Source organism: Camarhynchus parvulus, chromosome 9, assembly GCF_901933205.1.
Source record: "Camarhynchus parvulus chromosome 9, STF_HiC, whole genome shotgun sequence".
NCBI lineage: Eukaryota > Metazoa > Chordata > Aves > Passeriformes > Thraupidae > Camarhynchus > Camarhynchus parvulus.
Window position 1 is genome coordinate 20,585,990 of NC_044579.1, and position 21,490 is coordinate 20,607,479.

General features: G+C 43.5%; 1 protein-coding gene across 2 annotated transcripts in view; it reads left to right on the plus strand.

Annotated features, from left to right (window-relative positions):
* The window catches only part of RYK (receptor like tyrosine kinase), a 55,672-nt gene that overhangs the window by 5,516 nt on the left and 28,666 nt on the right, over positions 1 to 21,490 (plus strand). For both annotated transcript variants that reach the window (XM_030954372.1, XM_030954371.1), the window contains exons 2-6: positions 12,314 to 12,435; positions 14,117 to 14,216; positions 14,533 to 14,667; positions 16,848 to 16,904; positions 17,549 to 17,693. In XM_030954372.1, coding sequence (XP_030810232.1) covers positions 12,314 to 12,435; positions 14,117 to 14,216; positions 14,533 to 14,667; positions 16,848 to 16,904; positions 17,549 to 17,693 — 559 coding nt within the window. The remainder of the gene's footprint in view (positions 1 to 12,313; positions 12,436 to 14,116; positions 14,217 to 14,532; positions 14,668 to 16,847; positions 16,905 to 17,548; positions 17,694 to 21,490) is intronic.

The window sequence follows — 21,490 nt, forward strand, 5'->3', positions numbered from 1 at the left end:
AATCCCACTCAGCCTGCCTTGGAGAGAATCACAGCCTGAAGCACTGCCAGCCAGCCAGTGCTGTGCTCTCAGTGAGGGTTCTTAGCAGTACCTAAGATCATTTTCCATGGGAGGTGGGAGAAAACTCACAGGTACTGGAAAAAATGAAGCAAAGAACCTCTAAGGTTGCAGAGGATGAAGGAGATGTCCCCCAAGAGCAGATGTTTGAGTACCCCAAGGTTTAGAAGCAGATGTGTGTGTGGTACAAGAGTTACAGTTCAAGGTCAGGTTCTCTTAATATGTGTTCTGAAATCTTCAATTTCATAGCTTTTAAGTGCTTGGCTTTGAAGAACAGAAGCTTTTTGCAGGCTGTACTTTTTCAGTGTTCCACATGCCTGTCTTTGCAGGAGTACAAAATCCCTCTTCATGGCACCAGTAGAAAGGGAAGATTTACATAGGTGCACACCTGGATGGAAAGTGTACTTCTGATCCTGGCAGACACCACACACTGAAACAAAACTGAACTGCTGAAAATGTTCTCATATATCCAGTGAAGCAGGTGCTGGTTTTAGGATAATAATTCTGTTACCTTGCTCTGTAAAGCCCTTTAGCCCACTGACAGTCTGTGATGGGTGTGCAGTACGGTGGGTTTGGGACTGCAGGTGGGTTGTACCCAGCCTGCTCTGGGGCTGGGGCTGGGGACAGGCAGATGTTCAGGGCTGTGCAGCAGCAACAGGTTGTGACAAGTTCCCTGCAGCAGCCTGTGTTCCTTCTGGAGCCTCTCACTGTGCCTGGATGTCTGTCTGTCTGTCTGATTTACCTGTGTTCCTTCTGGAGCCTCCCATTGTGCCTGGGTGTCTGTCTGTCTGATTTACCTGTGTTCCTTCTGGAGCCTCTCACTGTGCCTGGATGTCTGTCTGTCTGTCTGATTTACCTGTGTTCCTTCTGGAGCCTCCCACTGTGCCTGGGTGTCTGTCTGTCTGTCTGATTCACCCAGTGCCATGGTTCACGTCCATATTGAGGCTTTTGAGAACCAGCTGCAGTTGGGGCTCCTCTGTCCCTTTCCATTCTGTTACCTCCCCTTTAGCTTGCACACTTCTAATAACAGTGCCATGTTTTTGGGGAATGTGTGAAATTGTATAATCCACTGCAATATTGGTAAAGCTTGCAAACCTGCAGAAGAACAAGCTTCTAGAAGCTTGAAATAGCCCGTGGAAGGAAGGCCTTCCTCCTAGAATAGGCAGCCTCTGGCCTGGATTAGGATTGCTTTGAAACCATATTCTGTGATGCCACTAAGGCAGAAGTCTGAAATAAACTTCAGGCCTTGTGTGTGTTGATCTGCTCAGCATTGCTGAGGTGGGTGGTTGATTTTTGAATCCTGCTTTACCACATCAGCCGATATGTTGGGATTTACAGTGCTGGGGGCTCTCTCTGAATCCTGCCTGGAGAAGGCGCTTTCCTTCTGGAAATCCGTGTTCAGGCGGGACTGCAAGGGTGGAGCGCAGCTGGGCTGCCTCGTGCAGCTCTGTCTGTGCTCAGGCCTGGGAGGAAACAGCCATTTCAGCTCCCCAGAGGCCAAGGTCTGTCTAGTGATAAATGTTTGTGGCTCTTGTAACATTTGTGTGTCAGGGACTTGGAAGAAACCTGACCTCTGAAGGCTGTCCTGGTGGTGATGAGGGGAAAAATTCCCGAAGCTGCATTCCTCACTCCTGTGACTTTACACCTGCATTCTGTTTGGCAGTATCCTATTTATCACTGCTGATTGTTTGGTCTCTTTCTCCCTCCAGTGCACAGACAGAATGGAAACGAAAGAGAGGAAATGGAGGCACAGCTCCCTGCATGCATGAGAAAAGCCAGCAAGAAAGGCTCAGGATACTGAGAGGAAGGCAGGGACCGAAACTGCTCCTAAACACCACCTGCGCAGAGGGAAATAAAGGAGATAGGGATCATGTTCACAGGCACAGAAAATCCCAGGGTGGTGTTTTCCTGGGAGTGGGAGCTGTGGAGGCAGCTGTACTGTACACTCTGGGTATTTTAAAGCCTGAAACCTCGTGTTTTTTCTCCTCCCCTTCTGCTATTCACAGTTGTGTTTGGATACTGGAAAAGCTGAATTAATGAGACAAATTCCAAATGTGTTGATTCACGGTTGTGCTGAGCTCTAGTGAAATGACTTGATGACTAATTCCTACCTGAAACTCTCCAGACTGGAATATCATGGAGGCTCCTACTTTCCTTGCAGTGGAGTCAGAGTTACTCCTCTGTACTTTTTAGTGTGCAGGATTGAATCGTACTCGAGGTCTCAGCCATGAGAGCAGGGAGTACAGGCTGAAGTGCATTTAATGAGTTGTGCCTGTTGAATTGAGCTCTTTTCCCTTTTTCCCCCAGAATGGCAGCAGCACCAGCAGCTCCCATGTCGGGATGAATGCTAACACTCTCTGCAAATGCCTTGTGGTGGCACAAAGGGCTCGATGGCAGAGGCTTCAAAGGCATTATTCCTCTTCCATCGCTGCCTTTGTCCTTCTTTCAAGCGGATAACTCACATATTTGCACTGACTGCTCCGGAGAGCTGGGAGCAGAAGCAACAGCATGAAACTAATGTGATGCTTTAGAATTTCCCTGCCACTTACTGGGTGTTGAATAGCTGTAATTAAATTAACCAGTATATTGATTTCAGCACGCTGCTTGGGAAAGAGCAGAGCGGGAGCACAGGCATGGGAGCTGCAGCTTGGGAAGCTAGAGCAGGCTGATAAACTAATGATGGTTATCCTCTCCAATCTGCTTGGGCCTTTATGAAATAACTTCATGGCCTTGCAGAGTAATTCCCAATAAAAGAAAAAAATACTAAGCTCTGTAGGTTTAGAGATGGCCACAGGTGTGAACAGACCTGGCTTGGTTTGCTTAGAGCTTGGTTTGGTGTTGAACAATCTGTGTCACTGATGAAAGTGTTCAAAGCATCTCAAAAGATGTGGACAGTCCATCATCCCTTCAGCAATCCTGTCAGGCACAGAACCAGGAGTACAGACTTCAAGGCTGAGGGATCTGAAGTGGGATTTTTTGGCATTTTAAAAACTTTTATTCCATTTTCAGTCACATATAAGAAATAAAACAATACAAATGTTATAATTCACACCATTACAATCAAAAACCAGCTATTTCTTAATTACAATACACTATAAACATTTCTTATCCTATCAGCTGTTACCACTCTACTATAAATACCTTAAAATCAATAATCTAAAATTACCTCTCATAAATCCTACTACAATATCTTTCATAGTTCTGTTTCTCTAAAGTACCTAATATTCTTACAAAACCACCTTTTAAAACTTATTTCTAATTGTATTTCTCTCTCAACAATATCCTATTCCATAACATTTCTAAATCAACATTTCTTATCTCAAAATGTACATACAAATACACACTATATGAATCTTCTATCAAACTTTAAATATTTTCTAGAAATCCGTTTCTCACATGATGCACTGAGGGAGGGGGTCTGTCTGTCCTTCCTAATTAATATTAAATTTATTTGTACTCTGTCAGGTACTCATTACTGGAACAGCCATGGCACTGGCTCAGACACTGTTCTGGAGGTGACTTAGGGTCTTGTCTACAGGGATAACTAAACCAACATGTGGGTACATTGCTATAACTAAATGAAATAAAAATACAATGGCACAATTTCTCTGGGTAGGTGACACTGAAACACCACAAACACATGTTACTCACGAGCCCAAATGTCACCTGGCATACCTCTGAGGTGGTGTTTTAGCTGGGAAGGTGACAGCAGCTCCCTTCCAAAGCTTTGGGGTGCTGCTGAGCATTTGATCAAAAGTTTTATTTTGAGGGCTATGCTCTTGGCAGCTGCAGTTCATGAGAAAGGAACCTTTTTTCTATTTTCAGTGTTTGCTGTCATTCTAATTCAAAAGAAGCATATTACAGTAATTACAAGATTTGCCATAGGTGCTAAGTTAAATTTTTATTTCATAAGTACACCTAAGAATAAAGTTCTTTTATATTGTTCCATAGTTATATCTATTTTTTGAATTACTGAATTTCCTTTCAGTTTCTTCCAACCCTGTACCTGTGCCATTCCTATTCCCACTTGTCTCATTTCCCCTTGCCCTGTGTGTAAATCCTTGCCACTAATTTTCCTCTGCCTTCAAGTATCCATTTTGTTCACCTCTGCTGCATTTTTCCTTTGGAATTGGTGCTTCAGGTAACTCATGTGCACCATCCTGCCCATTAACAGCAACCTGGCTGCTGTTTTAGTGAGTTTTCTGGGTTTTCTTTTTTTTCTTGCAATGGCCAAATTTCATTTAGAAAGGTGTTCTCAAGAGCAGAGTCCACTTGCATTTTGCTCTGAGGTGAGATATACGGTTTTGGTTTAGGTTTTTCCCCATCTCCCCATTAAGAAGGGTCATTTAAGTATTTCTACAGGGATCTTTATATCCTGCCTAGCAGAAAAGTGGAGATTTTTCTTTTTTAGGTGAAGGTGAGTAGAACAAGCAGGTGGTTGAAATGTAGTTGTTGCTGTTCAGAGACAAAGGGTAAGCAGGTGGGTCGTAGGAACAATAAATAACTTCTGTTTAGTATGGATCGAGTTAAATACTGATTGTACTTCAGCAGGTGGCATCTCCTAGGGGAGCTTCTTCCTGTGGAAGAGGAGAAGTCCTCCCTCTGACTTTCCAAAAGGCCTTTCAGTGGGAAAAAATCCCATTTGCCTGGGGTGTTGAATTTGCAAATTGTATTTAACAGTATCAGTGAGGTGAATTGGGGGTGAACTGCCTGTGAAGATTCACAAGGACTTAATGAGAGCTCTCAGCGAAGAGTTTTTCTCCCATTTGCTGGATGGTGGGAAGCTTCCTGCTAAGATTTCCTGCCGGGGAATCTTGGTCGGTTTTTAAGGGTGCATTAATTGCCTTGAAGTCACGTTGGGTATTTCCTCAAATTGAATGCCTTGCACGTTGTATTCACCCTCCAGCTCATGCGAAGTTAACTCTGCCCAGGTAACAAATAAGCACAGCCCATGTTCCCTCTGCTGCTGCTCCTTGGAGCTGGGTAAGCTTGCAGAGGTGTGAGTATCGCTGGGTTTGTGCTACAGCTTTATCTTTTGGCTTGGCACTGATCACCATCCTTTGAGAGTCCCTGGTGCATGTGTTAGGAGACTGAAAAGGTGCTTCTTCATCATCTCCATGTTGCTGAACTTGTTTTTGCCCTGTTTTATTTTTCATCAGTCATCTTTTCCACAGACTCCCAATGTGTAAGGTGTTTAAAAACAAATATTTCAGCCTAAAGTCCTGTCCAACAGCTCGAACTGACAGACTGTACCTTTGTGGAAAGCTTAAGTAAAAATGCAGGTGGAAGGCTGTGGTCAGCTACTTGTTTTATTAAAGCAAAATTCACTTTATTATTGTATACATTGGATATGCACAAATATGATGTGAGTAGTTTTTTGTGTGTCAGTATTTTTAGAGGCTTAGTATTGCATTCCCAGTAGTTTGCTATTTTCTAAACTAAATCGATCCATGTGGATCAGTTTGCATTTTTTTCCTTGTATCTTTTGAACTCCCAGCTGTAGTTTCAGCCCTGGGCAAAGCTGATTGTTGAATTAATTAAGTACATTCAAACTAATAAGGCTTGCTCTGGGAACATGTTCTTTCTACCCTGTAAAAAAAAAAAAGGAAGTTTCAGTAGTCAAGAGCTGATTTTTAGTTCTGCAGTCACATTTTCTTGTGTTTGGGCTGTATTTTCCAGTGGACATTTGCAGAACATGCTGCAAAACCAGCAAAGTTTAGTATTTAAAGTCAGTGTTTCAGACTTAGGGTGCACTTTAAATGAAAGGAAAATTGAAGCTGTCATTTTCAGCAGGGTAGGTTATCCAGTGCTGGGAGAATCCAGTGTGTTTGTGGAGTGGGATGAGCAGGCTTGGGAGGGGGGTGGTGTTGGAGGGCTGTTGAACCTTTGGAGGGGTTTGTGGTCATTTCTCTCTCACATGAGTGTTCATCCTGGCATGGAAACTTCTGCTGTGGCCAGAGGACGGACCCAGATGAGCAGCTCAGGAGCAGAGGCCTCATTCTCTGGAGTACTTATAGTAGAACAAATAAAATATTTATACAGAGATCATAACTCACTGAACTGGGTAAATCTTGCCTTTAATTGGTTTCAGTGGCTGTGAGTCAGGATCAGGAGTGGCTCTGCTCTGGGTGGGCTGTGGTGGTTTGATGTCACACTGCAGAGATTTCTCAGCTGCTGATGAAGAAACTCTTTTAAATTACAGACTAAAGCATTAAGAAAACAACCCCCAATTTCAGTCATTTCTCTGCTGGGGAGCCACTGGGCAGATAATTGTCAGCTATTGTTACCAGACTGCTTTTAATGAAATGCTGCTTTTTGCAAAGCAGCAAAAATAGGAGACTCTTGCATTGCACACTCAGGAAACTCTTGCATTGCACACTCATTTTGTATCTCCCCATTTGAGACAAATTTGCCAAAATAATGTTATAGAGATTTCAAGTGATTTAGTAACAAAATGCAACCTCAGGTGAGAGACCCCTAAACACTGCTGTCATCTTTAAGAAGAACATGTAAGTACTGGTGCATGTTGCAGGATAGATTTGCTTCATAAAAATAAAACCCAAATTTCCCATGGTGGCAGAGGCAAGTTTCTTTTGTATATTGTGCTTAAAATGAAAAAAAAAAAAAAGAATTGAAGCTAGACTGCATTTGCACAGGGACATTTGAAAAAAAGTATTTTGTTAGGCTGCTAGACTGACATGATTCAATTTTGTCATGAACACAAGGGCTGCCCAGCATCCTTGGGATCTAGGAATGAAAGTTGGCCTCTCCCCTTCCTTTCTGAGCTTCTTCAGATGCTTTGTTATGTTAAACAGTGCAAAGAATGACAGACTTTCTCTGTGCTGCTGCTTAAATTTACCTTTTTGTTTGCCTTCAACTTTAATTTATTCTTTCAAGTCTGTGCCCAAGGTACAAAGATGGGGAAGTTACTAACGAGATTTCGAGCTTGCCTAGGTAAAAGGTTGGTGGTTTTGCCTTGAAATCCAGCAGAGCATTACTCTGAACTGATTTCATGTGTGTTGGTGTAGGTTAGTCAAGTCCAAGTAAGGAGAAACCAGATCCTTCTGTGCTGTGCCTTGTCTGCGTATGGACTTGTTTAGGGAGCTTCGTCAAAGCAAAGCTGCAGCCCAGCTTTTCAAACTGGTCAGAATTGATTACCAATATTCTGCTTAAACCAACAGAAGCTGCTTTTCCTCCTCTGTGTTTTGTGGTATTTCTTTGTAGGGCTCTCTACCCCTTTCTTTATGTTTTGCCACTTCGCCTAGAAAATTATTGAGGAGCTGCCGATTTCCTGTAGCTGTGTTGCATCTGTTTTCCTCCTAGAGTCACCTGTTTTCTCCTTTCATTATTCAATTTAGAACATAAGACATTAAATCCATCTTGGATTTGCCCTACATAGTGCAAAGGAAGAATTGAGCACCTTCAGAGGAACCCAGCATCTTGCAGAATGACATTTTCTCATTTCTTATTTCCTTCCTCTCCACCAGTAAGGAGGGTTAGGTTTAGCAGTTTACTGAGCATTCTTGAAATCTGAAACAAGTGAGAAACTAGAACTTGTTTCTCTTTTCCTCTGCAGCCTGCTACCTCAGCTGGTGCATCTTATGCTGCTGTTGAGTTTGAAGAGATTTGCACTAAAAAAGTGAAACATTGAGGTCGCTGCTTTGGGCTGTGTATTGGCAGTGACCTGCTTCATTTGATGCCATTTTTCTAAGTTACCTAAGTCCAAAGCATGCTCTGGAAAAACCTTACAGCATCTGATGAAGTCGCAGGACTGTTTTAATGTAAGCTCCATCTAAGTGCTGCTGCAGTCTCACCCTCAGTGTGAGATGCTCCTGGGCATCCTCACTAATCCAGGGAGTTAAACTCCCAGAGGAGTGTTCCCCCTCTTGTTTTCTCTCCCTGCATAGTGCCAACTTGACTCCTTGCACTTGGCTTGCTGAAGGCTTAAATAAAGAACGTTGCCAGGCATGTGTAAGTTTGCAAGTGTGAGGGAAAACAGGGAAATGCAGAATTAAAGCAGTTCTGAGTTCAGCTGTCACGGTGAGTCTCAGATCCCACACCCCATCAGTGAACCACAGCTCTGGCTCTCCCTGCTGTTCTCTGCAGTGCCCTGTGTGATTCCTGACCTGGCTGTGTCTTCCCCTAGGGCTGGAATGTGGTGCAGCTCCCAGGATCAGCACTGGGCTCCCCTGTGCCTGCGGAGCACACTTGCCTGCCTGGCTGCCTGCCTGCAGCACAGGCTGGGGCTTTTTCTCACTGGCAGGTTCAGCTGCAAAGTTCTGTGTCTTTTGCTGGCCAGATTGAGATAAATTATACAGACAGAGTGCTTGGGGAATTCAGGATTGAGGTGGGGAGGTAGTGAGGGGATGAAAAATTAGAAATGGAAGGATGGTCTGGAAGCAGATGTGTCCTGTGGTGGATTGGAGGTGGGAGATGGGAGGTTGCTTGTCTGGGGAGGACCCTTAGCTGTGCCTGGGAAAAGGAATTTTGTCTGAGTTCACTGATGGGAAAAGATGTGCTAGAGGGGAAATGTTTTAATCATTGATAAGTTTAAAAGGGGAAATTACTGTTCAGTATTGAAACACTGACATTTCCCAAGGGTGTATCCATCTGTTTCCAGGCTTGGAGAAAACATTGACCCAGATTCCTAAGAGAAAAACTATGTAGTGAGAAGAGATTGGGAGATACTGCCTGTGAGTTTAACCACAGAATCATGGAAAGGTTTAGGTTGGAAAGGACCTTAAAGCCCATCCAGTCCCATCCCCTGCTATGGGCAGAGACACCATTGCAGTAACCCAGGGTGCTCCAAGCCTCATCCAGCCTGGCCTTGGACACTTCCAGGGATCCAGGGGCAGCCGCAGCTTCTCTGGGTAACCTGTGCCAGGGCCTCACCACCCTCTAAGGGAACAATTCCTTCCCAATATCCCATTTAACCCTGCCCTCTGGCAGTGGGGAGCCATTCCCCCTCCTCCTGGCACTCCAGCCCCTTTTAAAAGGTCCCACTCCAGCCTTTTTGAGGAATTTATCCACGGACATTGGAAGCACAGAGGATCTACTGGTAAAGTGTCACTGTGTTCTCAGGTTTGAATCCTTCCCTAGGCAGTTTCTTTAGCTCCCTGATGGGAACAGGACTTTGAGCCAAACAATCTTCTGCCTTTTTTTAGGAATTCAGAGCTGTAGTACAAAACCTCTGGAATTATTTTTCTATGTCAGTCTTGAAGCATAATATTTTAAATACAACACAGCATTGATGTTCATGAAGCTCTTATATTTTGCTTGTGAAATTCATATAATTAGTGTCTCCTCTTAGTGTGGAGCTTTTCCTGCCAGTACAGGCACAAAGCATTGGTGTCCTATAAAATGAAATTACTCAGTGTTGTACCACTCTTAAAGCGTAGAGGGTTGATTTTCTGTAGGGTAACTTGGTTTTGTACACCTTTGGATGATATTGCACATCAAGATACTTCTGACAGCCTCAGTTAGGATTGCATTTTATATTATTCTTATGAAGCTGGGTTTTGCAATAGGCTATTTTGTTGTACCCATTTGATTACAGTGACCAGTTTCTCTACACAGTTTCTATTAAATCAAGGATTATCATCCTGAAATTTTGAAATGCTTCTGTGAACCTCTGGATGCTGGGACTATTTATCAACAAAAGAAGCTTTTCCTTATTCCAGAGGCAGCTTCCTTGTTCCAGTTGCATTGTTTCACATTGTTTCCCTAGTTTTAAAAATTATTTGTACTTAATGGCATTCATTTGAATGAAAATTCTACCTTTAAACCTTCCCATCTTGGTTGGATCTAATGCCAAGTGTCTGATAGTTGTGAGCTCTACTCCACACTCCTGTGTTTGCTTACTCTGAGTTGGGTTTCATGTGTAAACATGTAGACATGTAACAATGATCCAGGCAGGAATTTTTGAAGTTTGCTGTTGCTTTTATGTGTTTTCAAAATTTAGTTTTGTTTTTGGGGCTGTGTGGGCTTCCCCCTCCTCCCTCTTTTTGCTGGTGGATATATTTTTGCATTTCCCATTTATTTTTAAGTGGAAATAGGGACTGTGTGTACAAGAACTGTCTCAGGCTGTTTACATTAAACACTTAGAGCAGCACCTGCATCTTTTTCTGCTTAACATCTCATGTGAGATCATTTCTCCCTGGGATTACTCCATTATCTTGATTCCTTTTGTGCAGCCAGTCTTTGGGGTTCTCCCCCTCACCACCCCCAGTACCTGTGATTAAACTGTGGCGTTTTGGTTAAGTTTTGGGACCCTGATGAGCCAGCAGGGAATAAAAGTGGTTAACAGCAATAAGAATGAAGAGGAACATCTTGTCTGCTTTTTTGTACCTTGTGGAAACAAGATGGATTAAATCTAGTTCTGAAATAAGAGAAAATGTTACTTTGTACTGATCTGTACCCAGTTTTTGCACTAAACAGGAGGAATTACTTCTCTTGAGCTGTTGCTCTCTTTCTTCAAATGCAGCTTATCTACACAGTTCAATGGTTGGCTTGAATTAATTTTTCTTTAATTTCTTAAGAAAAGCCATCCTTTCATTATTCCCTGGATTCTTGAAATGATTTCAAGATGCCTTAAATGCTGTCATCTTGAAGTCACAGCCTCTCCAATATTCTTGACTTTCTAGCCATAAAAATAATAATTCATGGAATCACAGAATGGTTTAGGTTGGAAAAAGCTCATCCAGTTCCACCCCCTGCCATGGATAAGGACACTTTACACTATCCCATGTTGCTCCAAGCCCCATCCAGCCTGGCCTGGAACACTTCCAGGGTTTGGGCAGCCGCAGCTTCTCTGGGCACCCTGTGCCAGGGCCTCAGCATCCTCACAGGGAAGAGTTTCTTCCTAATATCCCATCTAAATCTCTTCTCTCTTAGTTTAAAACCATTCCCCCTTATCCTGTCACTGTCTCACTTTGAAAAACATTTTTGTGTTTTTTAAAAGCCCCCTTTAGGTACTGGCAGGCCATGAGGAGGCATCCCAGAATCTGCTATCTCCATCCCCATTTGTACTATGACTGTTTGATTTGAGCTCTGTTCTGTCACCGTGGAATATTCAATGTCTGATTTACCCCATTGTTCTCCTGGCATGTCCAAGAGCCTTGATAGCATTTAACTGGGAGCACTGGAGGATGAGACAAGGCCAAATGGTACTGACTGCAAATCCAGTGTGGTTTTGTCCTGAGGACATGGAGCTGGCATTAATTTTACCCCTGCAGGGAAGCAGTGCTTCCCCTACCACTAATTGCTATTGACACCCAGGGCAAGCTGCAGGGTCCTGCCCTGTGTTCAGCGTGACCTTGGGTCCTGTGCCACAAAAAGTAACAGCAGCTGCAGTGTTTGTAATACCACAGGCTGTGTCTTATGGAGAGGAAAAGCACCTTAGTGCCCTGACATGAGTAGTTTTGTGGGGCTTTCAGGTCTCTAGGTGTACTTAAATGTTGGTATTGCTGGGTGTACAAATGCCACCTCTCACTCTGTATGAGGAGGACTCACCTTTTACACAAGCAGACAGTGATAGGACAAGGGGGAATGGCTTTAAACTAGAAAAGAGAGATTTGGATTAGATATTAGGAAGAAAGTGTTCCCTGTGAGGGTGGTTAGGCCTGGCACAGGTTGCCCAGAGATGCCGTGGCTGCCCCATCCCTGGCATTGTCCAAGGCTGAGTTGGACAGGGTTTGGAGGAAGCTGGGACAGTGGAAAGTGTCCTTGCCCATGGTAGGGGCTTTAAATCCAAACCATTCTGTGATTCCATGATTTAATTACCTTGAAGCTAATTCCGTACTGCCTGGGTGTTGGGTTCAAGAAATGAGCTATTCCAGAAGGAATTACCTGTGATTAACCAACTGGTAATCCAGAGCAGTTTGGTTTGAGTGAGCATAGTTGTAAATAAAATGAGCTGTGATCCCCAGAAGCAGAACAGGGGATGTTCAGGAGAGCCTGTAAAGACTCTCCTGGATGTTTGTGTGGAAAGTTGAGTTTCCTTCCACTACATTCCAGCTTTTACCTGTTCCTTAGGCTGTGGCACCTCTCTGAAGTGATTGCTCTGGAAGGCTTTGGAGCACTCTGAGAGCTGCTGGCTGTGAGCCTTGGTCTCCAAACCTGCCTTGGAATTTATGGACTGGAGGAAGTGTTTGCTTAAACATGCAGATATAAGTGGAGTTGCTGGTCCTGAAAGTTGCTTGTTCTAATGTGTTTGGTCCTGTTCTTCCCTGTCTTACTCTTCTCTTTCTTCTTACAGGTCTGGATGCAGAGTTGTCTTACGTGAGGAATGATGTGGTTAATCACTATGCCTTGTCCTTCAATCTCCTGATACCCAGCGAGACCAACAATCTCCACTTCACCTGGCATGCCAAATCCAAGGTGAGCAGCCATGACTTCTGCTCTGGGTACTTGAGACATGAGCTGTTCTCCTTGGTGAATACCCACTGCTATCATTTAATGGCTTTTTTCTTTGAAAAAATTAGCATATGCAAGGTGCAAAATACTTACTTATGTGACTGCAGGCAATAAGTTAAGATGGCATATGTCCAAGCTGTTCCTTTTTTTAGAAAGTTGAAGCACTTATTTCAAAGTGTTTTATACTTCTTGCTCCTGGCAAGGTCCATGTATGCATACAAGTCACTGGCTGTGGAATCTCTTCCCTTGGTGCATTGGACACACAGAAGGGACAGCCATGAGCTGAAGCCTCTGGAAATCATATGTAGAGCAATTGTTGTAGAGATTTCTAGAAACATATGCTTGGAGACAAGGAGAGTCTATAAAAGCAGCATCCAGTGTGTTATTGCTGAGCCCTGATTAAATGGAAATGCTTTTTATGTCACTTAATCACTGTGCCTGGAGCATGCAGCAGCAGCTGTCAGAGAGATTGCGTATGCTCTTACATTCTGAAACATTTCCAGTTACTTAACAATTTATTTTCATATATGAAATGATCTGTTTAGTCTCTGCCAGATGTTCACTCTGTTCTTTTAAACTTGAGTGATGGTTCTTCTTCTGCCCTGAAGTAGGTAAGGCTGCAGCAGGAGCAGTAGTATTAAACAACTCCACCAGTGCAGGTCCTGAAGATTCCTCCTGCCATTGTTCTTCCCTTTGAGGTGTAACTTGTTAAGAGGAGTGACTTTTGGCCTGCAGTGGGGTTGGGTTGAGTGCCAGCCAGTCTTGATCCCTTATTGCACATGCACAGTTCAGTCACTTTGTCATTTGAGAGGAATTCCCTTGTCACAGCTTCAGCCTGCATTGCTGGCCCTGCCCTGTGTTTCCCTGGGCCTGGCTGGGATTCTGAGGAGGAATTTTGGAGCTTCCCCATTCCTGGGGTTCCATCCCTCAGCATCTTTCTCTCTAACTTGGTGTAGTGTGACTTGGAGGAGTTCAGAAACAGGGTTGTGTCTCTTCCCTTGGCATCTTGACTGAAAAATAAATTGATATCAGAAAAGAACCATATTCTGTTTTAGAAAAGGGGAAAACCTAACTATTGGCACAAAGTCAAACAAATTAATTCAGCTGAGAGTGGACGGGTAGGATGAATTTCCAAGAGGAGCTTATGACTTAGAGTAGGTCCTGTACTTTTTTTTTAATTAATGTTTGCAGAGTCAGCTTCTTAAGTGGAAACAAAATCTTGACTATAGTTGAATAAACTATTTCTAAGCAATTTTGTTTGTTAAACTGACTGTGGGAGGGGGAATTTTTGAATTCTAGCAGCTTTAACAAACTGGCTTTTGAACAAGTTTAAAAGTATAATTGAGTGAAGTTTGTGGGGAAATTTTTTTTTAATACAAGAACTCTGAATTCTGCCCCAGATTTTAAGGAATTATTTCAAGAGTAAATTCTGTTTTGGCTTTCTTAATTTGAGCTGTCACAAAAGTCTTGATACTAAAATGTCACATAAGAAACTTGGAATATGGATGCCTAAAATTACCAGCACTCCTTGAAAATCATGTGTGGCTTTTTATTTTCAAGAAGAATTCTGAAAAGGGATATTGTATTTCTTTATACTCCAGGACAGATTTCTGATGTGTTTTCTCTCTCCCAACTGTTGTTACAGGTTGAGTATAAACTGGGATTTCAGGTCCATGATCCCATGGCTATGGCTCTGCCCCAGGCCAACATTTCTCTACAGGGAGAAGTTCCTCGCACCCTCTCAGGTAAACTCCCCACTCCCATCCAGCTGATGGATGAATAATGGCCATTTAGCCACAAATGCAGTTGTAGTGATCTGTGAACACTTAATAAAACTGACAACAATTAATTTAAAATCATGTCCTTTAATGCTCTAATAGCTGAAGTGATGAGGCGTGAAGACTAAAATAGCATTTTTTAGTACAGAGTTCTTTATAATCTGATAATTTATGATGTCTATAATATGCTTCATAAACATTATCTCAAAAGGCCTTTATTTAAATGTTATCTCAGAGTCTGAGAGTGCCCCACTCCCCTGTAACCCCTGTGTTGTGTTCACAGTGTTCCGTGTTGAACTCTCCTGCACCGGCAGACTCGACTCCGACGTCACAATACTGATGCAGCTCAACTTAACAATAAATTCCTCGAAAAACATCACAGTTTTAAATTTCAAACGAAGGAAAATGTGCTACAAGAGTAAGAGATTAAGTTTCAGATATTTTAAAGTTTTTCACTGTTGAAGTATGATTGGAAAAGGGAGTGGGATAGTGTATGATCCAGCACTGGAGGAACACAGTGAATTTTGGGGAGAATTGGAAGAAACCAGGTAAAATCCTGCCTTTCAGAGAGGAATGAGGTCTTTTGTTCATTCATCAGCTTCTGCTTTAACCAGCTTTCCCCAAGAGTTCATTGCACTGACCTTTTAACAGATATGTAACAAAAACATTTTCTCTCTGTTTGGAAAGAAGAAATCGGTTCCCTCAAAACTGCCACATTCTGAGAATTCAAATGGTCCTAAAAATTACCAAGAAAATCTACTTAGTTTATAAATTGTGATAAAATTTGCTGTTTAGTGAGTGTAGGAGGTGTTAGTCTGTTAGATGTGAAGTACAAAATGATCTTGGGAAATAATCCACATTTTGGAAATCCTTAGTTGACTCTTCTGTGTTACCACTTTGCAATCTGCAAGCATAATTTATTCTTGGATTGTTCCTGTTTATTGTTGCTACTTCCTAGAATTTTCCTAGGATTTTCTAGTATTTTCATAGGCATCAGGAGATTATTTTGGAGGATCCCAGGAGCTGTGCCCTCCTTAAAAATGCCTGTGGTGTTCCACTCCTAGGCAGTATTTGGCCACCTCTCTCTTTGCATGCTCCTTCTGCCTGTTTCAACTTACCTGGAGCTTTTGTGGACAGTAGCTGTCTTTCCAAAGAGGGGTTTATCACTTTTCTTGAGTATAAATATCAAAGGATGAGCTCAGGGAAGGTGTGGATGGAAGAGTCAACCATGCCTTGTAGCACATAATGTTGGGGTACTCATTGCATTAGGCTTCAGGAAGAGCATTCTGAATTCAAAGTGTGTATCTCCTTCTAGTAAAGTGGAGGTCTGGCTGATAATGTTGATGTTTTTACCTTTATTTCGTGTTTTCTTGGGTATTTTTTCAAATACTCCAAGTGGGGGAAGTCAGCCCTGCTGAGCCATTCACAGCTTACTGAGCTGTGCATGTGTGATGGAGCTTTCCAGAAGCACCACACAGTTCACTGGGGGGTGAGACAGAGCCACTGCCTGAACCATCAGAAGTGCTCCTTACAGAGATCTCATTTCTGCAGGTTCATAAAACCAAAAAAATGGCTTTGTTTGGTGTGTATTGGTGGGTGTAGAGCATGTGGGGCTTTCTGATTGAATTTAATGCATAAGTTGGGAATATGCAGGAACTTGCTAGTGGTTTTGCTCAGGGCATTCCTGATAGCTCCTCCTCAAGTTCAAAAAAGGGATAAAAAAAGAAAAACTCTTTGATTTTTCATTCCCTTGGATTACTTTTTCCTAAGCTGCACTGGCTCAACAAGGAGTGGGAAGGGGCTGTGCTTTGTTGGACACAACTGAGAGCAGGAAGGGGGGTGTGCAAGTGGGACTGTGCCTGTGCAGCTGCAGAAATCCATGGGATTCCTTCAGCTGCCTGCACATCCTCAGGGGGGTTGATCTGGAGGCATGTCCTGCATTCCCCAGGTTTGCACTGCTCCTCTTGGTACCCAGACTCAGAGTAAGCTCAGTGAAGATTTACCCACTTTCTAAAGGACTGCAACTCACAGGAGCTGTGTTGTCCTCCTGCCTTCACTTGCATATTTATGAGTATTTAAATGCACATCAGCTCTTCCATGCTTCTGTTTTAACTCTTTGACTCCTGACTGGCATCAGCTGAGAAGGCACAGTGCCTGTGGTTGCATCTCTGACCCCTTCCTAGGGTGAGCAGCATTAGATTGAAGCCAGGATTTCCTCCAAAAGGTCAGGGTAATCTTCACTGAACACCTCAGCAATGATTTTTCTCTCCTGTAGGAACTGATTCTGTGAGGTCTTTGTTTAGTGCCTTAGCAAACGTATTCTCTGCACCTCTTCTTGCTGCTGCTTTGGACCTAGGACAAGCTGTAGGGTTTTACAAGGATTCAGTGGGTTCAAACTTTGCCTCTCTGAACATGTGTTTCAGTGTGATTTTAATTCTACCTGGTTAGGTGTTTAAATGGAAATGTAGGGATTAGTGTAGTCCTTGAATCAGCTGTTCCCTTTGGAAAAGCAGATCTGTTTTTCCATATCTGAGACAATGTGAAGGGCTGCAATCATAAATGTGCTCCAAACTTAATGGCTTTCTCTCATCTCTTTAGAGCTTGAACCAGAAGTCAAATCTCCAACAGCTGATAAAAACAGCAGCAAGGCTATCTGTAAGTAATCCTGAATGTACAACTTGGGGTTTAAAAACTGAAAAACTTTTTATGTGCTTTGCTTCCACAGCTTTCCCTATGAAAACTGTCCCCAGGTAGTCTGTACTATACCCAGTATTGCAGTGGGTTTTTGGTAATTAATTGTTTTAACTGGTGAAGAGGGAAAAATCCTATTCCAACTCTTGTAACAACTTTTGTATCACATCTTAGGGGCTCTGGTTTCTGTACATGTCTCTGATCTATTTTCTTGACCTTGGGACCTGTCTGGTTTGCTGTTTCCATTTATCACTATTGAAGGGATAGAATGAGGTAGTTTCCTTTCCTCCTTTTCTAGCTGGAAATATCATTGGCTGACTGTGGCTCCATAATACCCAAAATGGGAGTGTTTTTGCCAAAATGCTGTTGGAAAGCAGTGGGAAAGAGTGCTCAGTGCTCTCTTTACCTCCCACTGTTTCTTCCAGGGCAGTTGTTCTCCAGGATACCTTAGAGAACATTTGGGATATCTGAGGCTGCTGCCTTTCTCTGCCTCCAGCCCCTCTGCTTGTGTTGCCATAACAAACTAACAAATGTTGTTTCTTTAGGGCTTTTTGTTGGTTTTTCTCCTTTTTTGAGAAGGGTTCAGTAACTTTCCACATCTGTTGCAGTTGATCCTGTAAATGCAGCTCCCACCACTTCGACCCGGGTGTTCTATATCAGTGTGGGTGTGTGCTGTGCTGTGATATTCCTGGTGGCAATCATCCTGGCTGTCTTGCACCTCCACAGCATGAAAAGGATAGAGTTGGATGACAGGTATGTGTTCAAGCTCTCCCAGTGTGGTTTTGGGACATATTTACTCAGATTAGTGGGAGTTCAGTCTCAAAATGAGCACTCTGTGGTGGTTTGCAGTTTGTGCTCTCAGTGCCAGGCTGTAGCAGATGCTGCCTGTGTGGGGCTGTGGTGAGGGCTGTGCTGCAGAAAGACAGCAGTTGCAGGTGCTCTGCTGTTTATGAGGTGGAAGGGTTGTTCAGGTTTTGCCAGAATATTTGTGTGGAGTGGGAAGATTCAGACAGAATAAGATCTGCAGGGATTGTCGGGGTTGAAGGAAAAATTGATTTGGGCTCACTAGAAAGGCAGGCTGGGAGAGCTGGGGGTGTTCATACTGGAGAAGATTCCAGGGAGACCTTAGAGCCCCTTTCAGTGCCTGAAGGGGGCTCCTGGATCAGGGTCTGGAATGCCAAGAGAAGGGGGAATGGCTTCCCACTGCCAGATAGTTTTTACCTTTATTTTGCCTTAGGTAAAATAGGGAGGGATATTAGGAAGAAATAGGGGGAAATTGCAATATTGGGGATATTAGGAAATATCCAATATTAGGGATATTGGGAAGAAATTCTTCCCTGTGAGGGTGCTGAGGCCCTGGCACAGGATGCCCAGAGAAGCTGTGGCTGCCCCTGGATCCCTGGAAGTGTCCAAGGCCAGGTTGGACAGGGCTTGGAGCAACCTAGGCTAGTGGGAAGTGTCCTTACCCATGGCAGGGGTGGAACTGGATGGGCTTTAAGGTCCCTTCCCACCCAAACCATTCCATGTTTTACATGACTGGATGAAAACATTTGGGTTTTACTGACACCTGCAGGAAGCTGAACTTCAGTTTTCCCTACTTTGATTGATTTTCCAGTATTCAGTTCAGCCTTAGGGTCTCAGCATTACAACTGCTTGGTTATAAAACTGGCAGTGTTGAGCTCTCTCAAATATATTTCCAATCAGGAAAAAACGTAGCCCATGCATGGAAAATGGTGCTGTAACATGAATCCACGGTCTTTGGAGTGGGGATTAAGCACTGAGGAGAAGGGAGGCTGGAAAAGCAGGTGGACTGAGGCTGTGTGAACAGCCTGCATCAGATGCAACTGTTCAGGAGCAGGCAGTGTGAAACTGGATCCTTTGGAAAACAGCCTGTGGGTGGTCACCCCTGTGAAAGGATATCTTGAACTAAAGGATGTCTTGAACTGCTTCTGTGCTGCCTGCAGCCTCATGGAGTAGCTTTATCTTTTCATCCTCCTCCTTATCCATTCATCTGTTCCTTTCAGTTTTCTCCCTGCCCTTCCCTCCCCTGGTGTCCCCAGCCCATGTGGCTTTGGCAGTGCCACTGCATTGAGCAGTTGTGGTTTCTCAATTGTAACCAAATGAACTTGTCAGCTTTCCTCAATTCCTTTGTGCCTGCTTGTCTGATGGAGGGGTTTTGATCAGCTGAAGGTGTTAAAGGATGTGCAGGAAGAACATTCCATTAACAGTGTGGGATAGTGAGGTGTTGAGGTGTCCAGCCCAGTAGTGTGATCAGATGTTCTCCCCTCTACTCCATTGCACTGGATTTCTGTGGAGATACAAGGTCAAAATCCTAAAAAACCAACTGACTTTCTGTGGAGATAAAGCTAAAAATCCATCTAATGTTAGTGGTTTGCAGGTGTTAATAATTTGCTCTCTGAATCATTGTCTAGATTCTGATAAATCCAGGGCACTTTCCCTGTCTGTGGAAAGAGTTTGGAATGAGGTGATCTTTGAGGTCTCTTCCCACTCAGACCATTGTGTGATTTTATGAAGTTTGTGCAGCTCCTGAGGTTTAGCTCTTCAAGCACCATGTGATGACTTATTTTTTGAGCCTGAAGATGCCTGGCCTGGATGTGCTCAGGGAGTGCCAGAGCAAAGGTGTAACAGAAGCAAAATGTGCCTGAAAATCAGGAGGTCTGGGACTTGCTTTGAACAAACTCACTGAGGGAAGGAAGAATTTCTGATTTGCTGAATAATAATCTCAGACTGTTTCTGTGAAAGGTTCCTGAATGGAATATGACAATGTCATTAGGGTTAACGACCTCCCAGGAGCAACAGACCCTGGAAAAACCCACTGGTGCTCTTAATTTCAACCCCCAGAACTAAATAAAACCTAGGAGGGCTGTTAAGTGGAAGCTCAAGCCGAGTTTACAGGCTGCTCATGGATTATTTAGGAACATTGTATTGGAAGTCCACAGCAATTGCTGCAAACCTCACAGCAAAGGCACTGGAAAAGTGCCAAGGAAAGCTGGCATGGCCCAACAGCAGGATAATGGGAGTCATTAAAGCAAGAAAGCATCGTTCAAATAGCTGACAGAATATGCAAGTGAGGAAGCTCAGGAAGTGAGTTCAACCTAAAAACCAGAACGAAGCCAACCCAAAAGGCAGTTTTTCAGTCTTGCAAGAGGCATTAAAAGAATAATTCCTTCCTCACACTTGCCTCCAGCCAAAGGAATCCGCAGGGCTAGTGGGTGATCAGGTTACAAAAGGAGTTTTTCCAGCCAGAGCAAGAAAAGGAAATGCAAGTTGTGCCTTGGTGTTTGATGTGGTGGCCATGCCAAGACTCCCCTTCCTGGGGAGCTGCAGAGTGGATCATACTGAGGCAGCTCGGGGATGCAATAGTGGGAACAGTATAAGCAGTAATAAGTTGCCAGCACCAAAGAATATTCATTCAAAAACTCTGAAGGAAGTTAAAGGGGAGGAGCTAGACCAGCATCTGTGGTTTTTAGGCTCGTGCTAAATGCTGTGCTGAAACCCTGCACCTGGAAGTGGGAATAACTGTAAAAAAAAAAGTTCCAGGGAGAGATTGAGGCCAGCTATAAATGAGTAAGTTTGCATTGTGAGATTCCAGTAGATTCTGTTCCAAAGAAAAAATTCAGTGGGTTCATCTGTGGTTGTGCTATAATGGGGAAGAGTGGACTTGAATTTCTGTTTTTTAAGGGAAGCCTGGCTTCAAAGGTAGCAGTGGGCCTGGAGGGCATCCACTGGCCCTGCTTGGCCAGTGCTCAGCAGCAGCCCAAGAAACTTTAAATGTTGATTATTTGGCAAAGCAGAGGTTGTATCCCAAATCAGTTTCCTCTTTGTCCTCCCAGAACAGTCAGCAGTGGAAAACCCACTTGAAGTTGGATCAAACTGGGGCATGTTTGTCTGTGTTTGGAGGGGAAGAACTACAAAAAAGCTTTTGGCCCTGCCATCTGACCTGCTAACAGGAATTTTGGTCCATTACAGCTGCAACAGCCCTTTTTGTAGGGTTTTGACTGTGAAAATAAGACAGAAGTGACCTGCTGTGCTTTAGGCTGTGGTTTACCTGTTTCATGGATACTGGGTCCTTCTGCTCAAAAAAGCATCTCAAAAAGCACATTTTAGGTGGTGCTGGAAGGGGCAACAGGTACCCTTAGGGAGGGGAGTGACAAAGTGGGGTAGGCTGTGAAATAGAGCCATTGTTTGAGTGGGACATCAGTGCCATGAGAGAAGTGTGTGCAAATCTTTCCTGGAATATAATAGTTGTTCTTGGTATTACAGGGTGGTTCTGGCAAGGAATGTTTTGTCACTTTGATTATTCCAAAGTGGGAATAAGTACCAGAAGATAGAGCAAGTTCTGGAGAGCAAATAGGAGGAAGCTGTTCATGTTTAATGCCAAGATTTTTGAGTCACCTGAAATACATTCTCATGTGTGAGCGACTTTAAAAGAGCAGAGTTTTTGAAGTCTTGCCTGGAAACTCTCCTGTTTTTGACCTGGACAGGTTAATTTGGAATGTGTTGGAGTGGCAAGCAGTGATGTTGATGTG